Raw genomic sequence first — 20,000 nt, forward strand, 5'->3', positions numbered from 1 at the left:
AACATATTGTTACAAGAGATGTCTGAGATTTTGCTGCCTATGGTCTCTTCTAGGATTTTTATGGTTTCATGACTTACATTTAAGTCTTTTATCAATTTTGAGTTTATTTTTGCGTATGGTGTAAGTTGATGATCTAGTTTCATTTTCTTGCATGTATCTGTCCAACTTTCCTAAAACATTTATAGAAGAGACTGTCTTGATTCCATTGTATGCTCTTGCCTCCTTTGTAAAATATTAATTGAGCAAAGTGGCTTGGGATGATTTCTGGGTTCTCTGTTCTGTTCCATTGGTCTATATGCCTGTTCTTGTGCCAATATCAGATAGTTTTGACAACAGTGGCTTTGTAGTATAACTTGATATCTGGTATTGTGATCCCTCAACTTTGTTCTTCTTTCTCAAGATTGCTGTGGCTATTCAGGGTCTTTTAAAAAAAATTCTAGATGAATTTTTGGAGAGTTTGTTCTAGGTCTGTGAAATATGCTGTTGGTATTTTAATAGGGATTGCTTTGAATCTATAGATTGCTTTGGGTAGTATGGTCATTTTAATTATGTTGATTCTACCAGTCCATGAACACGGTATATCCTTCCATTTGTGTATATCTTCCTCTATCTCTTTTCAACGTCTTAGAGTTTTCCAAGTATAGGTCTTTTAGCTCTTGGTTAAGTTTATTCTTAAGTATCTTAATTTTTTTTGTTGCAATGGTAAATGGGATTTTTCTTTTTTTTAGTTTCTCTTTTGAGAATTCATTATTGCTTGTACAAAAATGCTTTAGATTTCTGGGTGTTAATTTTGTATCTTGCTATGTTGCTAAATTCATTTATTGAATCTAGTAGCTTTTTGATGGAGTCTTTAGGATTTTCTATGTACAATATCATGTGGTTAGCGAATAATGAGAGTTTTACTTCTTCCTTTCCAGTTTGGATGACTTTTATTTCTTCTCCTTGTCTGATGGCTATGGCCAGCACTTCCAGTACTATGTCAAACAGTGGGAATCCCTGTCTTGTTCCTGTTCTTCTGGGAACTCCTACAATATCAGGATCCCAGCCCTAGCCCGTTTTGCTCAGTGGTTAGAATTACAGTCAGTCAGCCTCTCAGTGTGCTGCATTTCTAAAGACAGTATGGCTCTGAGCATGCCCCCTCACACACAGTGTGAACACGCCCTGGAACCAATACTTTGGGCCTGTAAGGAATAATACTTTGGGCCTGGAAGAAATGATATAAAACTGTCAGGACTGTTTCTGGTTAGTTCACTTAAATCCTAAGTCCTAAGTAGTTGACAACTGTCTCAGATATATAGAGTTGAATAGCCATTCATTCAATCATCTGTACCCTTATTTTTCATCCCTTAATTGGCAGGTATATCAAGCATGAACAGAGTACTGAATATCAAGTTTAAGTTGAATTAACTCTCTATTTCCCTCACAAGACACTGAATGGCCAAAGGAACCATTCAGCTAACAAGAGTATTAGGACATAAGAAAGAAAGAAAAAAACTTAAAAAATTGCTGCCCTGGTCAGGTAGCTCAGTTAGTGAGCTCAAGGTTGCGGGTTCCGTCCCTGATCAGGGCACATACAAGAACCAACCAATGATGCATAAGTAAGTGGAACAACAAATTCATGTTTCTCTCTCTCCTTTGCCTCCTCTCTCTAAAATCAATAAGCCCTTATTCAAATTCCCTCTTGATTATTAACCATCTTGTGATAAATACTTCAATCTTTCAACACCAAAATTGGATGATTTGGACTCCAGTAGAAGGCATGACAGATATACAGTAGGGAGAAAGGTTAGTCATTGAGAACAATGTGTATGAGTTTGATATATAATGAAAAAAAGTATAGAACTTCCAAATGAAAATGCTGGATTGAATGTATGCACCTACTTTAAATCTTCCTCTAACTCCCCTAAAACAACAGAAAAGGGAATTTTTTAATGCACATGAGGCAGGATAGTAAGAAGCTAGGGAAATTCCTTGATAAGTGGAATAAGGGAAACTGAGACAAAATAATTAGACAAAGCCAAACAATTTGAACACTTTACAGCTAACTAATAAATCAAAGTTTTATCTTCCCTAACCAAGGACACTTAGGAGCAAATGGTTTACACATTCCAGACCAGCCCAAAGCAGACCCACCTCGGTCCCAGTCCCTCTTTAATAACGTTCTTTAAAAATAAAACTAACCAGAAAACAATCCTGGCCCCTCTCTACATACATTTTAATAAATCAACATATTGAAGGACACACCTGAACAGTTAATGAATATTATGTCAGACCCTCCCCTGAGTCCTCACCTAGGATTCCCACCAGCCAAAGAAAAGAAAGATAAAAAAGCCTCAAGACAAAGGATCCACTGTGCTCTCGACAGAGCACACCCATGCCTTGTATCTTCGTTGTTTTCCTCCTAAACTTAAAGGACCCCGTGAGATTTGCAACCAGGGCAGCAATGGGCAGCGGCAGCTCGACCCAGGCTTACCCCCTGAACCTGTCTCCAAGGCCCCTTTTTCTCTGACTTTGTTTCTCCTGTTGCTTCTTCTACTTCAAGCCCTTCCTTTGTTCCACTGTCCCCGGCTTTCATAAACACACTCTCAAAATCACTTGGACTTGTACTGTGAAATCTTTCTTATACGAAGTCAAGAACCACACACTCTGGCAGACCCTAGGCAGACCTGCCCTGAGCCCGGACCCTGTTGGTAACGCATAAGCTTACAAGGAAGAAAGAAAAGAGAAGATAAAACTTGGGAAGAGTGTCTATTTAGCAGATTAGTGAAAGCTGAATTCTCAGTGGAGAAAGCCAAGAAGCAACTGATTTCACTGCAGAATCACTACCACCCTCAAAAAAGGTTAAGGGGAGGTGGTGGGGGGCAAGGGGTGGATACGGACACATATGTAATACCTTAATCAATAAAGGAAAAAAAGGTTCAGGATTTGGCAGCAGCATCAAGTACCATTTCTTAGAATGAATACTTGGTTTTACTGATAACTCTGTTATTTGGGCATTTTTAAAAAAGACTGGCTCTTTCCTTTTGTACTGTTTATCATCAAGGATGATATTATAAGGTATTCTAATCACCAAGTCAGCGAATTTTACTCACCTTTCCTGGGTTTTGCTGTGTCATTGTCCCGGGACTAAATAAAAATTAATAAATCCAGCTACGTATTTGTATATCCCCCTCCCCCTTTCCTATGTTATTTTCTATTTCCCTAAGTAAAGATCTAGAGGCCTCTTTTCCTTTAGTCTTCTGTAAGAACCCACGAGGAACAAAACCCCCATATTTAGAATTTTTAGCATAGGGTAAGGGGTGTGGGTAGTCTGGTCATGGTCTAATTTGAGTAGCATCACTTGAGACAAGGTGTTTGGACAAGACGAAATTGGGAATTTCTCATTCTTCCCCAATGGTGATCAGAGGGAGCTGGCACTGGGAGGAAATGGGAAGATGTCTCATTTATGTGACTTTGTGAAAGCTTCTTTGTCCCTGCCAGACTAGGTACCAGTATTGCCTGATTTGTTCATGCATATGGTATTCATTGTCAATAAATTGGATGCACTTCAAAAAAAGATATTTTGATTTTTCACAGGGAGGAAGGGAGAGGGATAGAGAGCTAGAAACATCGATGAGAGAGAAACATCAATCAGCTGCCTCCTGCACACCCCGCTACTGGGGATGTGCCCGCAACCAAGGCACATGCCCCTGACCGGAATCGAACCTGGGACCCCCGAGTCCACAGGCTGACGCTCCATCCACTGAGCCAAACCGGCTTCGGCAATTGGATGCACTTTTGGCCGAAAGGACTAAGCTTTCTGCAGTGTTCTTTTTTTTTTTTGTTGTTGTTGTTGAACCCCTCACCTTTTTCATGCAGCCCCACAACACCCTTCCCCTCTGACAGCTGTCAGTCTGTTCTCTGTATCTATTAGTCTGTTTCTGTTTTGTTTGCTAATTTGGTTTGTTCATTAGATTTCACATATAAGCAAAATCATATGGAACTTGTCTTTCTCTGACTGGCTTATTTCACTTAGCATAATAATCTCCAGGTTAATCCATGCTATAACAAAAGGTAAGATTTCCTTATTTTTTTATGGCTAAGTAGTATTCCATTGTATAAATGTACCACAGCTTTTTTTTTATCCACTCATCTACTGATGGACACTTGGGCTGCTTCTTTCTAAATCTTGGCTATTGTAAATAATGCTGCAAGGTGCATATATTCTTTTGAATTGGTGTTTTGGGATTCTTACCCATGAACATGGTATATGCTTCCACTTATTTGTATCTTCTTCCATTCCTTTCTTCAGTGTCATATACTTTTCCAAGTACAGGTCTGTTACCTTCTTGGTTAAGTTTATTCCTAGGTATTTTATTATTATTTTGATGCAGTTGTAAATGGGATTGTTTGCTTAGTTTACTTTTCTGATAGTTTATTATTGGTGTATAAAAATGCAACTGATTTCTGGATGTTTATTTTGTATCCTGTTATTTTACTGAATTCATCAATCAGTTCTAGTACTTTTTTGATGGAATCTTTATGGTTTTCTATATACAGTGCTAGAGGCCTAATGCACAAAATTCATGCAAGAGTAGGCCTTCCTTCCCCTGGCTGCTGGCACCGGCTTCCCTCAGGAACCCGGGACCCAGGCTTCCCTCCAGCCCCGGCTTCATCCAGAAGGTTGTCTGGAAGGACATCTGGTCTAATTAGCATATTATGCATTTATTATTATAGATCACGCCATCTGTGAATAATGACAGTTTTACTTCTTCCTTTCCAATTTGGTTATTCTTTGTTTCTTCTTCTTGTCTGATCACTGTGTCTAGGCTTTCCAGTATTATGTTGAATAAGAATGGTGAAAGCAGACATCCTTGTCTTGCTCTTGTTTTTTTTTTTGTTTTATTTTTTTTTAGTTTTTGCCATTGAGTATGGTGCTGGCTGTGGATATGTCATATATGGCCTTTATTACATTGAGGTATATTCTCTGTATTATTACTTTGCTAAGAGTTTTTATCATAAATGGGTGCTGGATTTTACCAAGTGCTTTTTCTACATCTATTGATATGAGCATGTGATTTTTATCCTTCATTTTGTTTATGTGGTGTATCACATTTATTGATTTGAGAATATTTTACCAACCTTGCATCCCCGAAATACTGTAAATCCCACTTGATCATGGTGTATGATCTTTTCAATGCATTGCTGAATCTATTTGTTAATATTTTGTTGAGGATTTCAGCATCTATGTTCATCAGGGATATTGGCCTAAAATTTTCTTTCTTTGTTTTGTCTTTATCTGGTCTTGGAATTAGGATAATGCTGGCCTCATAAAAAGAGCTTGGGAATCTTCTCTTTTCCTGAATTTTTTTTGGAACAGTTTGAGAAGGATAGGTGTTACTTCTCCTTTGAATGCTTAGTAAAATTCAACTGTGAGGCCATCTGGTTGAGGACTTTTATTTGTTGGAAGTTTTTTAAAATTACTGCTTCAATTTCAATTGTAATCTGTCTATTTAGATTTTTTTATTCTTCCTGATTCAGTTTTAGAAGATTGCATATTTCTAGGAATTTATCCATTTCGTCCAGATTGTCCAATTTTTTGGTATATAGTTGTTCATAATATTTTCTTACAATCCATTGTATTTCTTTGGTGTCAGCTGTTACTTCTCCTCTTTCATTTCTGATTTTATTTATTTGGGTCCTCTCTCAGTTTTTCTTGATGAGTCTGGTTAAAGGCTTGTCAATCTTGTTTATCTTCTCAAAGAACAAGCTCTTCGTTTCATTGATCTTTTGTAGTTTTTAAGACTCTATTTCATTTATTTCTGCTCTGATCTTTATTATTTCCTTCCTTCTACTTACGCTGGGCTTTGATTATTGTTCTTTTTCTAGTTTCTTTAGGTGTAAGATTAAACTGTTTATTTGAAAATTTTCTTGTTTCTTGAAGTAATGCTATGAATTTCCCTCTTAGGACTGCCTTTATTATGTCCCATAGATTTTGGGTTGTTGTGTTCTCATTTTAATTTGTTTTAATTTTTTACATTTGATTTCATTGTTAACCCATTCATTATTTAGTAACATGTTATTTAGCCTCCTTGTGTTTGCGTGTTTTTCTTTTTCTTTTCTTTTTTTTTAATGTGACTGATTTCTAGTGGTTTACCTTATGGTCAGAGAATATACTTGATTTGATTTCAATCTTCTTAAATTTATTGATAGTTGTTTGTGTCCTAATATGTGGTCTATCCTAGAATATGTCCCATGTGCATTTGAAAAGAATGTATATATTCTGCTGATTTGGAGTAAAATGCTCTGAAGATATAAATTAAATCCATCTGACTTGGTGTGTCATTTAAGACCACTGTTTCCTTGTCAATTTTCTGTCTGGAAGTTCTATCCATTGATGTCAATGCGGCATTGAAATCCCCTACTATGACTGTACTACTATTGATCTCTCCCTTTATGTTTATCAAGATTTCCTTTATATATTTAGGTGCTTTATGTTGGGTGCATAAATGTCTATGAGTTATATCCTCTTGTTGGATTGTTCCCTCTATCATTATGTAGTATCATTCTTTTTTATTCCCTATAGCCTTTATTTTAAAGTTCATTTTGTCAGATATTAAAAAAATGTCCATTTCCATGAAATATCTTTTTTCATCCCTTTACTTTTAGTCTGTATCTTACATTCTCTACAAGGCGGGTCTCTTGTACACAGCATATATATGGGTCTTGTTTTCTTATCCATTTTGCTACCTTATGTCTTTTTTTAATTTTTAAAAATATATTTTTATTGACTTTAGAGAGGAAAGGAGGGGGAAATCTATTCTTATATAATAAAGAGGTAATATGCAAATTGACCACCACTCCAACACACAAGATGGCCACCCCCATGTGGTCAAAGATGGCCGCCACCATGTGGACACAAGATGGCTGCCACAAGATGGCCAGAAGGAGAGGGCAGTTGGGGGCGATCAGGCCAGCAGGGGAGAGCAGTTAGGGGCGACCAGGCCAGCAGGGGAGAGCAGTTAGGGGTGACCAGACTGGCAAGGGAGAGCAGACTGGGCCGGCAAGGGAGGGAAGTTATGGAGACCCGGCTGGCAGGGGAGGGAAGTTAGGAAAAATCAGGCCGGCAGAGGAGCAGTTAGGCATCGATCAGGCTGGCAGGGGAGTGGTTAGGGGGTGATCAGTCTGGCAGGCAGAAGCAGTTAGGGACAATCAGGCAGGTAGGCAGGCGAGTGGTTGGGAGGCTGCAGTCCTGGAATGTGAGAGGAATCCCAGATTGGAGAGGGTGCAGGCTGGGCTGAGGGACAACCCCCTCCATGTATGAATTTCATGCACTGGGTCTCTAGTCTATATAAATAAAAATGTAAATGTTCGTTTGTTCAAAATCTTAAATCTCTGAAAGTTCTTCACCGATTGCTTTGAAACTTTGACACAACGTTGCATTCAAATACACGCGTGTTTTTATATACCTTATACCTACTATTATATAGATGTCACACCAGTGACAGGTAAAAACATGCTTTTTTTGAAAAACAGCGCCATTTGTTGGACGTAAAAGCAACACACTCTATACTAAATATTTTACGATTCCATTTCAATGTTTCCGATTTACCATCCATTTACAATTTCCAAATTTTCAATTTTACGATTCCATTTCCATGTTGATAATGATTGAAGATTTGTGCTTAGAAATCACAAACAAAGTTCTCAATCAATTGGGAATGCCATCACCAAATCGATCTGCTGCTGCTTTGCTCGATGTAGAATTGCGTCGTGAACAAAATTACAACACGGGTGATCTTTTGTCATATGTACAATCAAATATTCCTAAGCTAACGCTTGAGCAAAAAGGCATTTATGATCAAATAATGCAAACTGTCAATAACGGGGTTGGAGAAATCTTCTTAGATGCACCAGGAGGAACTGGTAAAACGTTCCTAATTAGATTGATTCTGGCAGCAATTTGATCCCAAAATGACATAGCCTTAGCTCTTGCGTTGTCTGGAATAGCTGCGACATTGCTACCAGGTGGAAGAACTGCTCATTCCGTTTTGAAATTGCCATTGAACATGCAATTCATTGAAACTCCCACATGCAACATTTCCAAAGCATCTGGCATGGCAAAAGTATTGCAGAAATGCAAACTTATTGTTTGGGATGAATGCAGAATGGAGCACAAAAAATTGCTCAAGGCTCTTGATTGATCATTGCAAGATATGCGTGGAAACATCAGACCATTTGGGAACACATTAATATTGCTTGCAGAAGATTTCAGGCAAACATTACCTGTAATTCCTCGATCGACACCAGCGGATGAAATAAATGCTTGCCTGAAATACTCTACTTTGTGGCAACATGTAAAGACGTTAAAATTAACTACAAATATGTGTGTCCAGCTGCAAAACGATCGATCAGCTGAGATATTCTCACATCAATTGCTGGAAATTGGGAATGGAAAGGTGCTGGTTGATCTGACCTCAGTACGAATTTCATTGCCTCATAACTTGTGCAATTTAGTGACGTGAAAAGAAGAATTGGTTGAAAAAGTATTTCCCAATATTCAAACCAATTATAAGAATCACGATTGGCTGAGTGAATGAGCTATTCTTGCAACCAAGAACAAAGACGTCTATGAAGTTAACAATATTCTTCAGTCTAACATTCAAAGCGAGGCAGTCACATACAAGTCCGTCGACACTCTTGTGGAAGCCGATGAAGCGGTTACTTATCCAACAGAATTTTTGAATTCACTCGATCTGCCAGGGATGCCACCGCACATACTGCAATTGAAAATTGGCATGCCAATTATCATGTTGCGAAATATCAACCAGCTAAAGCTTTGCAACGGCACGTGGCTTACAATAAAAAAAAATTAATGAGCAACGTCGTAGAAGCAACAATCTTGACAGGACCTTTCAAAGGTGAAGATGTCCTCATTCCTCGCATTCCTATGATTCCAACGGATATGCCATTTCAATTTAAGAGATTGCAATTCCCCATTCGATTGGCATTTGCAGTCACCATCAACAAAGCTCAGGGCCAATCTTTAGAATTGTGCGGTTTAGATCTAGACACGGATTGCTTCTCACATGGACAATTTATATGTTGCATGTTCTAGAGTCGGCAAACCAGACAATCTCTATATCTGCACAGACAATGGAACAACAAAAAATATTGTATACCCACAAGCATTGTGAAATTAAACATATTAGAAACGTGTGCTTTCTCTTTTCTTTCTTTTCCATTTAACCAGACTGAGCCACAGCAATGCTTGGCTGGGCACAGCTAGTATATATATATATAAAAGCCTAAGTGACCCTTATGACCGGTTGACTGAACGACCAATCTACCGGTTGCTATGACATGCACTGACCACCAGGAGCTGCCCCTGGTGGTCAGTGCACTCCCATAGCCAACCTCCCATGGCTGGCCAACCTCCCACAGTCCCTTTCCCCATCCAGCTGGCCTCTATTGGCCCTGATCGGAACTGAGTGAGATGGCCCCGATCGGCCCTGATCACCAGCAGGCCGAGGGACACTACCCATGCATGAATTCATGCACTGGGCCTCTAGTAGAGATAGAAACATCAGTGATGAGAAAGAATCATTGATTGGCTGCCTCCTGCACATCCCACACTGGGGATCAAGCCCACAACTCAGGCATATGCCCTGACTGGGAATCAAACTGTGACCTTCTGGTTCATAGGTTGACACTCAACCACTGAGCCATGCTGCTGGGCCTGCATGTTTTTTAATAGGAACATTTAACCTACTTACATTTAATGTGATTGTTGATAGGTACATATTTATTCCCATTTTATTCTTTTGACTATGTTCCTCTGTGTTTTTCTTCTTCTTAAAGAAGAGCTATTAACACTTCTTGTAATACTGGTTTGGTGGTAACAAACTCCTTTAGCTTTTTCTTTTCTGGGAAGCTCTTTATTTCTCCTTCAAATTTAAATGATAGCCTTGCTGTGTAGTCTTGGTTATAGATCATTGCGTTTCATAGCTTTGAATATTTCATGCCAATCTCTTCTGGCCTGAAATGTATCTGTTGAGTAATCAATCAGCTGACAGTCTTATGGGAACTCCCTTGTAGGAGCTAACTGTATTTCTCTTGGTGCTTTTCAGATTCTTTCTTTGTCTTTAATCTTTGCCATTAAAAAAAAAATTATAAATTGCTTTATTTTTTAAATTAAATTTATAGAAGTGACATTGGTTAATAAGATCATATAGGTTTCAATGTACATTCTATGATGCACAATCTGTATATTTCATTCTTCATTTCAGATATTATATTCTTCATTTCTGACTGATTCTTTTTTATGGTGTCTATGTCTTTTTGCATGCTGTTGTAGTGCTCACTAAGTTCTTTATAACCATTTTTTGAACTCCATGTCTGATAAATTGCTTGCCTTTATTTCATTTAGCTCCTTTTCTTGAGATTTCTCCTGTTCTTTCATTTGAGGCATGTTTGTCTCCCCATATTGATTACCTCTCTGTGCTTGTTTCTGTGTATTAGATCGATCTTCTATGTCTTCCAGTCTTAGTAGGGTGGCCTTTGTAGTAGATTTTCTATGGGATCCAATGGCACAGTCTTCTTGATCACCTGAGCTGGGTGCTCCAGGAATGCCCCTTGTGTGGTTTTGTGGACCCTCCTGTTGTAATTGAGACTTGATTGCTATTGGCCATTTCATGCATGGGGTTGACCCTCAGGCTGGCTGACTGTGAGGATCAACTCCAACCATAGTGTATGAGCTGCTATGCAGGGTGCTGATCACATGAAGCAAAGTTTGCCTCAGAAAGGTCCGGTGCCTGCCAAAAATCTCCCTTTGGATGTGCACTTGTGAAGCTAAATGGATCCTGCTCTGATATTGTCTGAAGCTAGTCACTGAGTGTTGGTTCTGGGCCTATGGGAGAGACTCTGGGTTCAAGCCAGTGTCAGATGCTGCCTGTGATGGCCCTGGGCAATGTTTTGTGAGGTACAAAAAAATCCACAGTTTTTGGCTGCCTCTGCTGGGCCTGGGTGCTCATGAGAAGGACCAAGCTGCATACCAAGTCTGGCTTTTACCAGCCCCAGGTCTGGTTGCAAGTCAGCTAAAATCCCAAGGCACCTTGAGATCCACCTCTGCCTGTCTTCATCAGCTGGCTGCTTGTTACACTCAGTCACTGAAAGAGCCTCTGGTGGTGCTCAGGTTGCATGAGGTAGTTCTCAGTGAGTTACCAGGTAGGGATGCGTGGTGTTCACCAGATCGATACAGGTTCAAACTTGGTACCAGTTGTGGGTCTGAGGCCACTCAGCAAATATCCCAGGGTATACCAAGTTTAGCTGCCACCCACTGGGTGCTTGCATACCTTTGTAGTGGTGCAGGTTCTTAGGGATAGTCAGGTTGAGGCCAGCAGAGTTTATCAAGCCCAAACAGACAAAGATGTTTCTGGAGAAGGGGGAACTCTGCACTGGTTTGGCATGGGAGGGAAATGGCCCCTGCCTAGAGCCACACAACTCAGTCTGTGTCAGATTCTGCCAGAAGCCGGATCTCAGTGGGGCTGCCAGGAGTCAGGAGGATGAGGCTAGTGGATCTCTCATGAAGAGGAGGTGCTGATCAGGCTCAGGGGAAGTTGATTAGAGTGTCCCCCACCCCAGAACCACACAACTCAGTCACTGACACCCCATGAGTTCTTCCAGACTTCTACACCCCAGCTTGGCAGCTGACTCCTCAACACGGTGAAAGATCTGCAGGGTGGGATGACAGGGAGTCTAGAGGGGGGTGGTTATTGTTTTCCCCAGGCTGACGTCACATGGAGGGGAGTGATCCACCCAAAAAAGATGGCATCTGTAGTGTGGGAGAGTGACTCAGAACAGGGATCCTGGCTGCTGTCCCTTGAGCCCTCTGGCCTAGCCTCTCCTCATACGACTCTAGTCCACTCCATCCTCCCTCTGCTGGAGCTCAGGTTGAGTGCCTGTGAAGGAGGTTTTGTGCATCGGCCTTTCATGAGTGTGACTGTGTCTCTAGCATCTCTCCTTGGTGGACAGAATCTCCATTGATTTTCACAGCCACATGGTATTTGGATATCTCTTCCTGGCTCTGGTGTTCTGGGCTGGGGAGCCCGGCTTTGGGTTGAGACCCCATGTTTATCAGGGGGAACCTTTACAGCTGAGATATCTCTGGTATCTCAGCTGCTGCTCATGGGAGTGGGGCCAGGCCTTTTTTTGTCATTGCCCTTCTTACCAGTCTCGATGTGGATTCTTCTGTATATCCTTGGTTTTAAGGCTTCTCTTCAGCTAGTCTTCAGTTAGTTATTCAGGTTGCTTGCTCTATTTTAGTTGTAATTCTAGTTTGGTCCCGGGAGGAGTTGAGTAATGCTTCCACCTCTCCTTCGCCATCTTTTTATGTTTGTTTTTAATCCTCACCTGAGGATATTTTTTTATTGATTTTTACAGAGTGGAAGGGAGGGAGGTAGAAGGAAGAGAGAGAGAGAGAGAGAGAGAGAGAGAGAGAGAGAGAGAGAGAGAGAAGAAACATCAAGGTGAGAGAGACATATAGATTGGTTGTCTCCTGTAGGCACCTCAACCAGGGCCAGGGGTTGAACCTGCAACCCAGGTACGTGCCCTTGACCAGGAATTGAAACTGTGACCCTTCAGTGCATGGGCTGGTGCTCTAACCACTGCTCAGGGCCACCTGTTTTTTTGTTTTTTTTTTTTCTGTCCAGTGTTTTTAAGTGCTTCTTTTTTACTTAATGGATTGTAATTTTTCATAGCTATGGAAGTCTTCTTGTTTTTTATTTTTTAATTCTCACTTGAGGACATGTTTATTGATTTTTAGAGAGAGGGAAGGAGAGAGAGAGAGAGAGAGAGAGAGAGAGAGAGAGAGAGAGAGAGAGAGAGACATCAATGTGAGAGGGAAACATCAATCTGTTGCCTCCCGTATGTGACCTGACCGGGAGTCTAACCAGCAACCTAGGTATGTGCCCTGACCAGAAATCAAATCCGCAATCTTTTGACGCATGGGAAGATGCTCCAACCAACTGAGCTACCTGGCCAGGGCTCTTCTTGATTTTCAGTAGGAACTTTTGAAGTTGGCTTTCCTAAAATGTTTAGAATATCTGACAATTTTAGATATTCACCCTCAGCACAAAATCTAAGCTCATGTGACCTATTACTTTCTAAAAGTACTGTTTCTTAACGGTACTATTCTTTTTGTTAGCATGAATTGGGTGTGGGAACCACGCCAGAGAAGCCTGATAAGTCAAGGCCAATTAAAGCAGAGAGGCCTTGTCAATACACTGGACTGTCCAAGGCCACTCTGTGTCTAGGCTAAGATACCAAACACAGCTGCACGGCCACAGTGATCTCACGGTGCACTGTTCCCTTCTGTAACCCATATGAATGATGTTACTATTGGCGCGAGGCCTTCTTTGTCTAAGGAGTATAATACGTGTTATTTGATCAGCTGAGAGAGAGGAGAGCTGAGACGAAGCTGGAGAGACGGAGCTGAGAGCTGGAGCTCATAGAGAGCTCAGATATAGCTACTATGTTAACCCCCCAGTGTGCTGAGAGAGACGCTTAGAGGTAGTTACTATGTGAGGCTGCAGAGATCAGCCAGTGAGCTGGGCTGGGGAGACAGGAGAGGCTACGGAGCCAGGGAGGCTGGAGAAGCTGCTGAGGTTGTAGACCAGCCAGTGAGCTGGGACTGGGAGGTAGGAGAAGCTACGGAGCCAGGGAAGCTGGAGAAGCTGCCGAGGTTGAAGCTCTAAGGGAGAGCCCAGGTGCTGCTACTACGTAAGGCGGTGAGTTTACCAGTAGAGGCAGCGTGCGGCTGCTCAGATAATAGCTGTGGGTACAGAGATTAATGCTGCTTTGTAGGAAAGATATGTATTTACCAGCCTGATTGGGACACTGTTAAGAAGGATTGTCTTGCCTAATGACTTATGGCCACTGGCTTCTGCTATAAAGACTCATTCTTACACACCCGCAACTTCTCATGGCTTCTCCAGCTAAGATCCGGTGTCCAAGGAGGTCCAGCCCCTAGGCAGAGGGGCTCGGACCCAACAACTGTAACCAGTGAGCAGAGGATAAAGGAGGAACTTGGACTAAAGTTCCCAACAGTTAGTGCAGTGGCAGGGTTCGAGAAGAAACTTGCCCTGATGTAGTTGGGAAGAATCCAGAAGAATACATGGACTCCACGCCACTCAGAGCAGCAGTGCTGAGCAGGGCTCTGGCATTGGGGCAGTGGTAATTGTACTTATTTGTTCTAAATAAGATACAACATAATCAGTTTGATTCTTTTTCATTTTGCTGTTTCCCCTGGTTTTATCTTTTACTTTTTAGGGATTTCTCTTTTCATTCTATTTGTAATATTAATCATAACATTATATTCTATCAATTTTGATATCTTAGAAGAAATGTAGGGATAGTCCATTCTTTTATTCTCTTTAATTGTTCAGACGTCCAACTAAGTCTATGTATATGATTTACAAGATTCATCAAGATTTTAAAAAATTATACTTCTTTGTATTTTTCTATTTTTCTTTCTCAGACTTAATTTGTTTTTTCACAGTAAGAACATTCTTCTTTGTTATTCACTAGTCTGTTGACTTGATTGAATAATAGTGTATTTATATGTTTATTTTTTTCTATAAGTCATTTGGGTTTAGTTTTAAGATAATCGTTAATAACACTCCACTGAAAAATAACAACCATAGAACTTAATATTCCTGGGCATACAGTACAATTATAAATAAAATACTGTACTTACGAGAAAATTTTGAGACTTTTGCTAAAGGAAAAACACAAACAATATTATTATTTTTTAGTTATTAAGCATACAACATACACTGAGTGGCCAGATTATTATCATCTCTGAATGCATAATAATCTGGCCACTCAATGTAAATACTATATAATAAAAGGCTAATATACAAATTGTCCCCTTGACCAGGAGTTCAACCAGCAGCCCATGTCACCTCCCCCTGGCCAGGCTGCCCGGACCCCCACCCATGCATGAATTCATGCACCGGGCATCTAATACAAACACACACACACTGAGTGGCCAGATTATTATGACCACCCCGACAGTACTTCGTTGGGCCACATTTTGCCTTCAATGCTGTGTCGATTCTTCTTTGCATTGACTCCACGAGATGTTGAAAGGTGATGTGAGGAATCTGACACCGTGCCTGATGAATAGCTCTGTCCAGTTCTGTGAGATTTGATGGTTGTGGAACCAGCTGCCTGATGGCTCTTTTAACTTTGTCCCACAAATGCTCAATTGGATTGAGATCTGGTGATTGTGGGGCCACCTAAGCAAGGTAAGGTCTCCCTCATGTTCTTGAAACCACTCCTGCACAATACGAGCACCGTGGCATGGCGCATTGTCTTGTTGGAAGAAGCCATCTCCATTGGGATACGCCATCAACATGATAGGATGAACTTGATCAGCAATGATACTTAGGTATGTTGCGCTATTCAGACATTGTTCCACATGAATTAAAGGGCCCAAATCATGCCAGGAAAACATGCCCCAAACCATAACACTGCCCCAACCAGCTTGAAGGATTGTACTCATGCATGTGGGGTGCATGCTTTCATGTTGTTTCCGCCAAATTCTCACTCTGCCATCTGCATGATGCAACTGGAAACGTGATTCATCGGACCACATGACTTTTTTCCAATGCTCAACTGTCCAATCCTTGTGTTCCTGTGCGAATTGGAGACGTTTTGTCTTGGTAACTGCAGACAGCAAAGCTGTTTGAACAGGCCTTCGGCTTCCATATCCCATATGATGCAGTGTACGGCTAATTTGCCTACAAACGTCTGGTGGTCATAATAATCTGGCCACTCAGTGTATTTCCCTTGGGGAATCAAAAAGTAACACTCAGAAAGCATAAACACTTCTGTATCAGTTAGTTTGATGCTTTTATTCCTAGCAAGGTGGTCCTTTCTGAGACATGTAAGATATACATACAGTCTCAGGACTGGAGAGAATCTTAGTCATGGGGATGTAATGTACAAAACAGTGACTACAGTTGATAGATGGATGTTAACTAGACTTATTGTGGTGATCATTTGGCAGTATACACAAATACTGAATCATTATGTTAAACACCGAAACTAATATAATGTTATATATCAATTATCCTATCTAATAATAGACAAATATGCAAATTTAACATACCTCCGACACACCCACAAGCCACGCCCACCATCCAATCAGAGCGAGCATGCAAATTAACCCAAACCAAGATGGCTACAGCCACAGAGAGCAAGGTTTCCTAGGTAACAGAGGAAGCCAAGCTTTCTGCCTGCCCTTGCCAGCCAGGCCTAAGCCTCCACTCAAGCTACAAAGTTTCAATTATAGAAGGTAACAAATTCAAACAAATGGCGGCAGAATGGAGCTTGAGAGAGCAGGCCAGGGTTGCCGCCGGCAACAGGGGAAGCAAAGCTTCCTGGCCGGGCCCACCCACTTAAGGCAACAAAGTTTCAATTATAACCCCAACACAAATGGCTGCCGGCGGCTGCCTGCCCGTGGAGGGAGCCCCAGGCTTGGCTCCGCTCCAGGCTACAAAGTTTCAATTGTAGAAGGGAAATAAATTCCAGATACCAGAGCCTCCGCTTGCGTTGCCAGGGGGTGTGGCCGACCTGCAAACCACCACAGGCCCCTCACTCAGGCCGCCCCATGCCCCAAGGGAACCCCCACCTGATCCGGGATGCCCTTCAGGGCAAACCAGCTGGCCCCCACCCCTGTACCAGGCCTCTATCCTATCTAATAAAAGAGTAATATGCAGATTGATCATCACTGCAACACACAATATAGCTGCCCCCATGTGGTCAAAGATCCTGCCCCCATGTGGACACAAGATGGCCACCACAAGATGGCCAGCAGGGGAGGGCAGTTGGGAGGCACCCGGCCTGCAAGGGAGGGCAGTTGAGAAGCACCAGGCCTGCAAGGGAGGGAAGTTGGAGGTGATCAACCCTGCAGGAGAGGGCAGTTAGGGGTAACCAGGCCAGCAGAGGAGGGAAGTTGGTGGCAAACAGGCTGGCAGGCAGAAGTGGTTAGGGCAATCAGGAAGGCAGGCAGGCAAGCAGTTGGGAGCCAGCAGTCCTGGATTGTGAGAGGGATGTCCGACTGCCCATTTAGGCCCGATCCCAGTGGGCCTAAACGAGCAGTCGGATATCCCTCGAGGGGTCCCAGATTGGAGAGGGTACAGGCTGGGCTGAGGGACAACCCCCCTCCGTGCACGGATTTCGTGCACCGGGCCTCTAGTATCTAAATAAAAAAACTATAGGCATAACTTTCATATGATTATTTATGTATTTATTAATTTTTATTGAATTTATTAGGTGAGGTAGGTTAATAAAATTATATGAGTTTCAAGTGTACAATTCTATAATACATCATCTGTATATTGTATTGTGTGTTCACCAGCCAAAGTCAAGTCTCCTTCTGTCACTATTTATTCACCCTTTACCCTCTTCTATCTCCCCCAACCCCCTTCCCTTTGGTAATCACCATAGTGTTGTTTGTATCTATGAGTTTTTTTTCCCCTTTTTCTTAATCCCTTCACCGTCCTCACCCAGCCTTCCAATCCCCTTCCCCTCTTACAGCTGTTAGTGAGACTATTATTTAAACTAAAATATATAATTGTTGAGAAAAAGAAAAAAAAACACCTTACCAATTGGTTTAGCAAATCCTGATTCAGAGAAAAAAACAACACAATTATCAGTTCTAATTATGATGCTATATATATATTATCATATTAACAACCAGTTCTTCTGTGATTAGGTATCTGGACTCTCTTCTAGATTTTAGCCATGATATTTATTTAGCCATAAAGATATTTCTAGAAATTGTTTTCTTTTCTTTTGTTTTATATTCTTAGTGACCCCCAAATTGGAAGTATGGGCTTACGCACATAAATAATTATTTGGAGAGTTGTTACCTACCTTTAAATCTAGAGATAACTAAATCTAGAAATACATATGAACAATTTTTTTTTTTTACTAAAGCATCACTGATTTTGTTTGTGCTCATGTAATACATATTAAGAAATATATCATGGTAGTTAAAATTAGAATTCATTTAGTGAGTATTGAGACAATACTTTTTCAAATGTTTACTGTTGGAATGTTGGTTGAGTTAATTATACATGTTCTTCAACCATTTGTCAATAGGAAAGTTTTGACCTATAAAAATGACACATATTTCTGGTCGGTGAAACTTGCACTGGCATCTGTCCTGTCATTTCCACTCCTGCTTTGAAGGAACCGGTATTATACAGTTGGCGTGGTTGATGTCCCTGTTGTGTTCTAAGAGCAGACCTGAATGGTTGGGGTAGCGCTCCCTTACTCTGGTGGAAGAGCAAAGCAAATCTTCCTGCATCCCAGTAGGCTATTATGTTCTTGTCCACTGCAATAGGTTTTTCCATTTTGGGGCTGTCACGAACTCATACCACCTAATCTCTCTTTTTTGTGTTATACTTTATTAACTTCCTCTTCTCTTTGCTTATGCTTATGAATATCACATTGGGTTTGGTATCAAAGACTGATTTGATAATAGTATTTCTCATAATGGATATAATCTATTAACTGTTGATTCTTCTTCAATATCATAAATTATCTATGTCACGCAGAGTACTAGTATAGAGAAGTAGTAGCACTGAGGTTTTAGACAGTTTGATACTGTAATAGCAACAGGGAGTGAAACTGACTTACATTCTATGGATTTTAGGATTTGAGAAGGAACTTACTGATAGTTGATGCAGGTTCTTTAAAACAGAAAGAAAAATAAGGACATGAGCAATGTGCAGTATATGAAAATATATCCAATGAAGAAATGTCTCTAGGTTTGTGACTTAGAACAAAATTGTCACTCATGCAGTTTTCAGAGGTTGCCTCCAAAAAGTCAAGGGAATTTCATAGCAGTTGAGACCATTTGTGTTTAGTGAAAGATTGTTTTGATATTTGCTCAATTCCAGAAGTTTTAGTGTTCCGTCTGAAGGACCTCTGTTGAGGTAGGCTAGTCTTTGTATACTTTATCTCCTTATCCCGGGCAAAGAAATATTCAAACCTTTTGGGACGGCAGTATGATGTTGCAGTAAAGTTTTACTCATCACTCTTTACTTTTCTTTCAAAACTGTCCTCTTGTCTTCTACATATATTCCTTCTTATTCCTTGTTATAAGAGGGATTTTATTTGTTTTGTGGTATTTAGTCTTATAATAAGTGCTTCTAAGCTTCCCTGAAAATTGTCAGTAATGTCTAAAGAAGGCTCACTAATGTGAGGGGAGCATATAAAGTAAAATAATAAAAGTGAGATTTGCAAAGTTGATTACGGCATAGCTGGACTTCTCTATCAAAAGATCTTCATGCATATAGCTCTCCAGACACTGCTCAAAGCACAGTACTTATTGGAAAGTGTCTCAAGAGTTTCTGACAAATAAAAATAAGTAAGGGAGAGGGGCCTGACCTACTACCTTAGGCCTATGCAAAAGACTTCTTTGCTTTGTCTTAATATCTAGCTTCCAAACCAGCAACAAGTACCTTGTATTTTGGAAGTCCTGGCAGAATGATTGGTATACGAATCATCTTGTATTCACTTCCTCTTCAATTGTCTATCTACTAATGACACTGAGTGTACTCTGTATTAAATTTAGATATGTCTTCTTTTAGCTCCTTCTTTCTTCCCCCTCCTTTAATTCTATGACTAATTTCCTTTCCTGCTTCCATCACATCTCATTTAAAATGTTGATATTTGTCCTTATATGGGCATTTAAATTTTTAAAAATAGACAAATCAGTTCCCTTGATATAACAATGTATTTCTCAGTTTCTTCTTCCTACAAACCAGTGGTGTCCAATTATAAGTTAATCACCAATAACTCTAAATTAACTTTTGGTCTTTTGAAAATGAAAAAGCTATTACTAAAATCTTATGTGCTCTGTCTAGTATATACTAGGGTTACAAATAAGATGAACTTACCGGTAGGTGGTACAGGTTTACCTGAAATACAGAAAAATAAACATT

The 20,000-nt window shown here is 40.6% G+C and overlaps 1 protein-coding gene across 1 annotated transcript in view; it reads right to left on the reverse strand.

Annotated features, from left to right (window-relative positions):
* The window catches only part of LOC129150495 (uncharacterized), a 109,082-nt gene that overhangs the window by 10,873 nt on the left and 78,209 nt on the right, over window positions 1-20,000 (reverse strand). The window contains exons 9-11 of the mRNA XM_054722186.1: window positions 19,956-19,976; window positions 17,652-17,669; window positions 14,735-14,755 (exon numbers count right to left, since the gene is read on the reverse strand). Of these exons, the coding sequence (XP_054578161.1) occupies window positions 14,735-14,755; window positions 17,652-17,669; window positions 19,956-19,976 (60 nt within the window). The remainder of the gene's footprint in view (window positions 1-14,734; window positions 14,756-17,651; window positions 17,670-19,955; window positions 19,977-20,000) is intronic.

The sequence above is a fragment of the Eptesicus fuscus genome, chromosome 10 (genome assembly GCF_027574615.1).
Source record: "Eptesicus fuscus isolate TK198812 chromosome 10, DD_ASM_mEF_20220401, whole genome shotgun sequence".
NCBI lineage: Eukaryota > Metazoa > Chordata > Mammalia > Chiroptera > Vespertilionidae > Eptesicus > Eptesicus fuscus.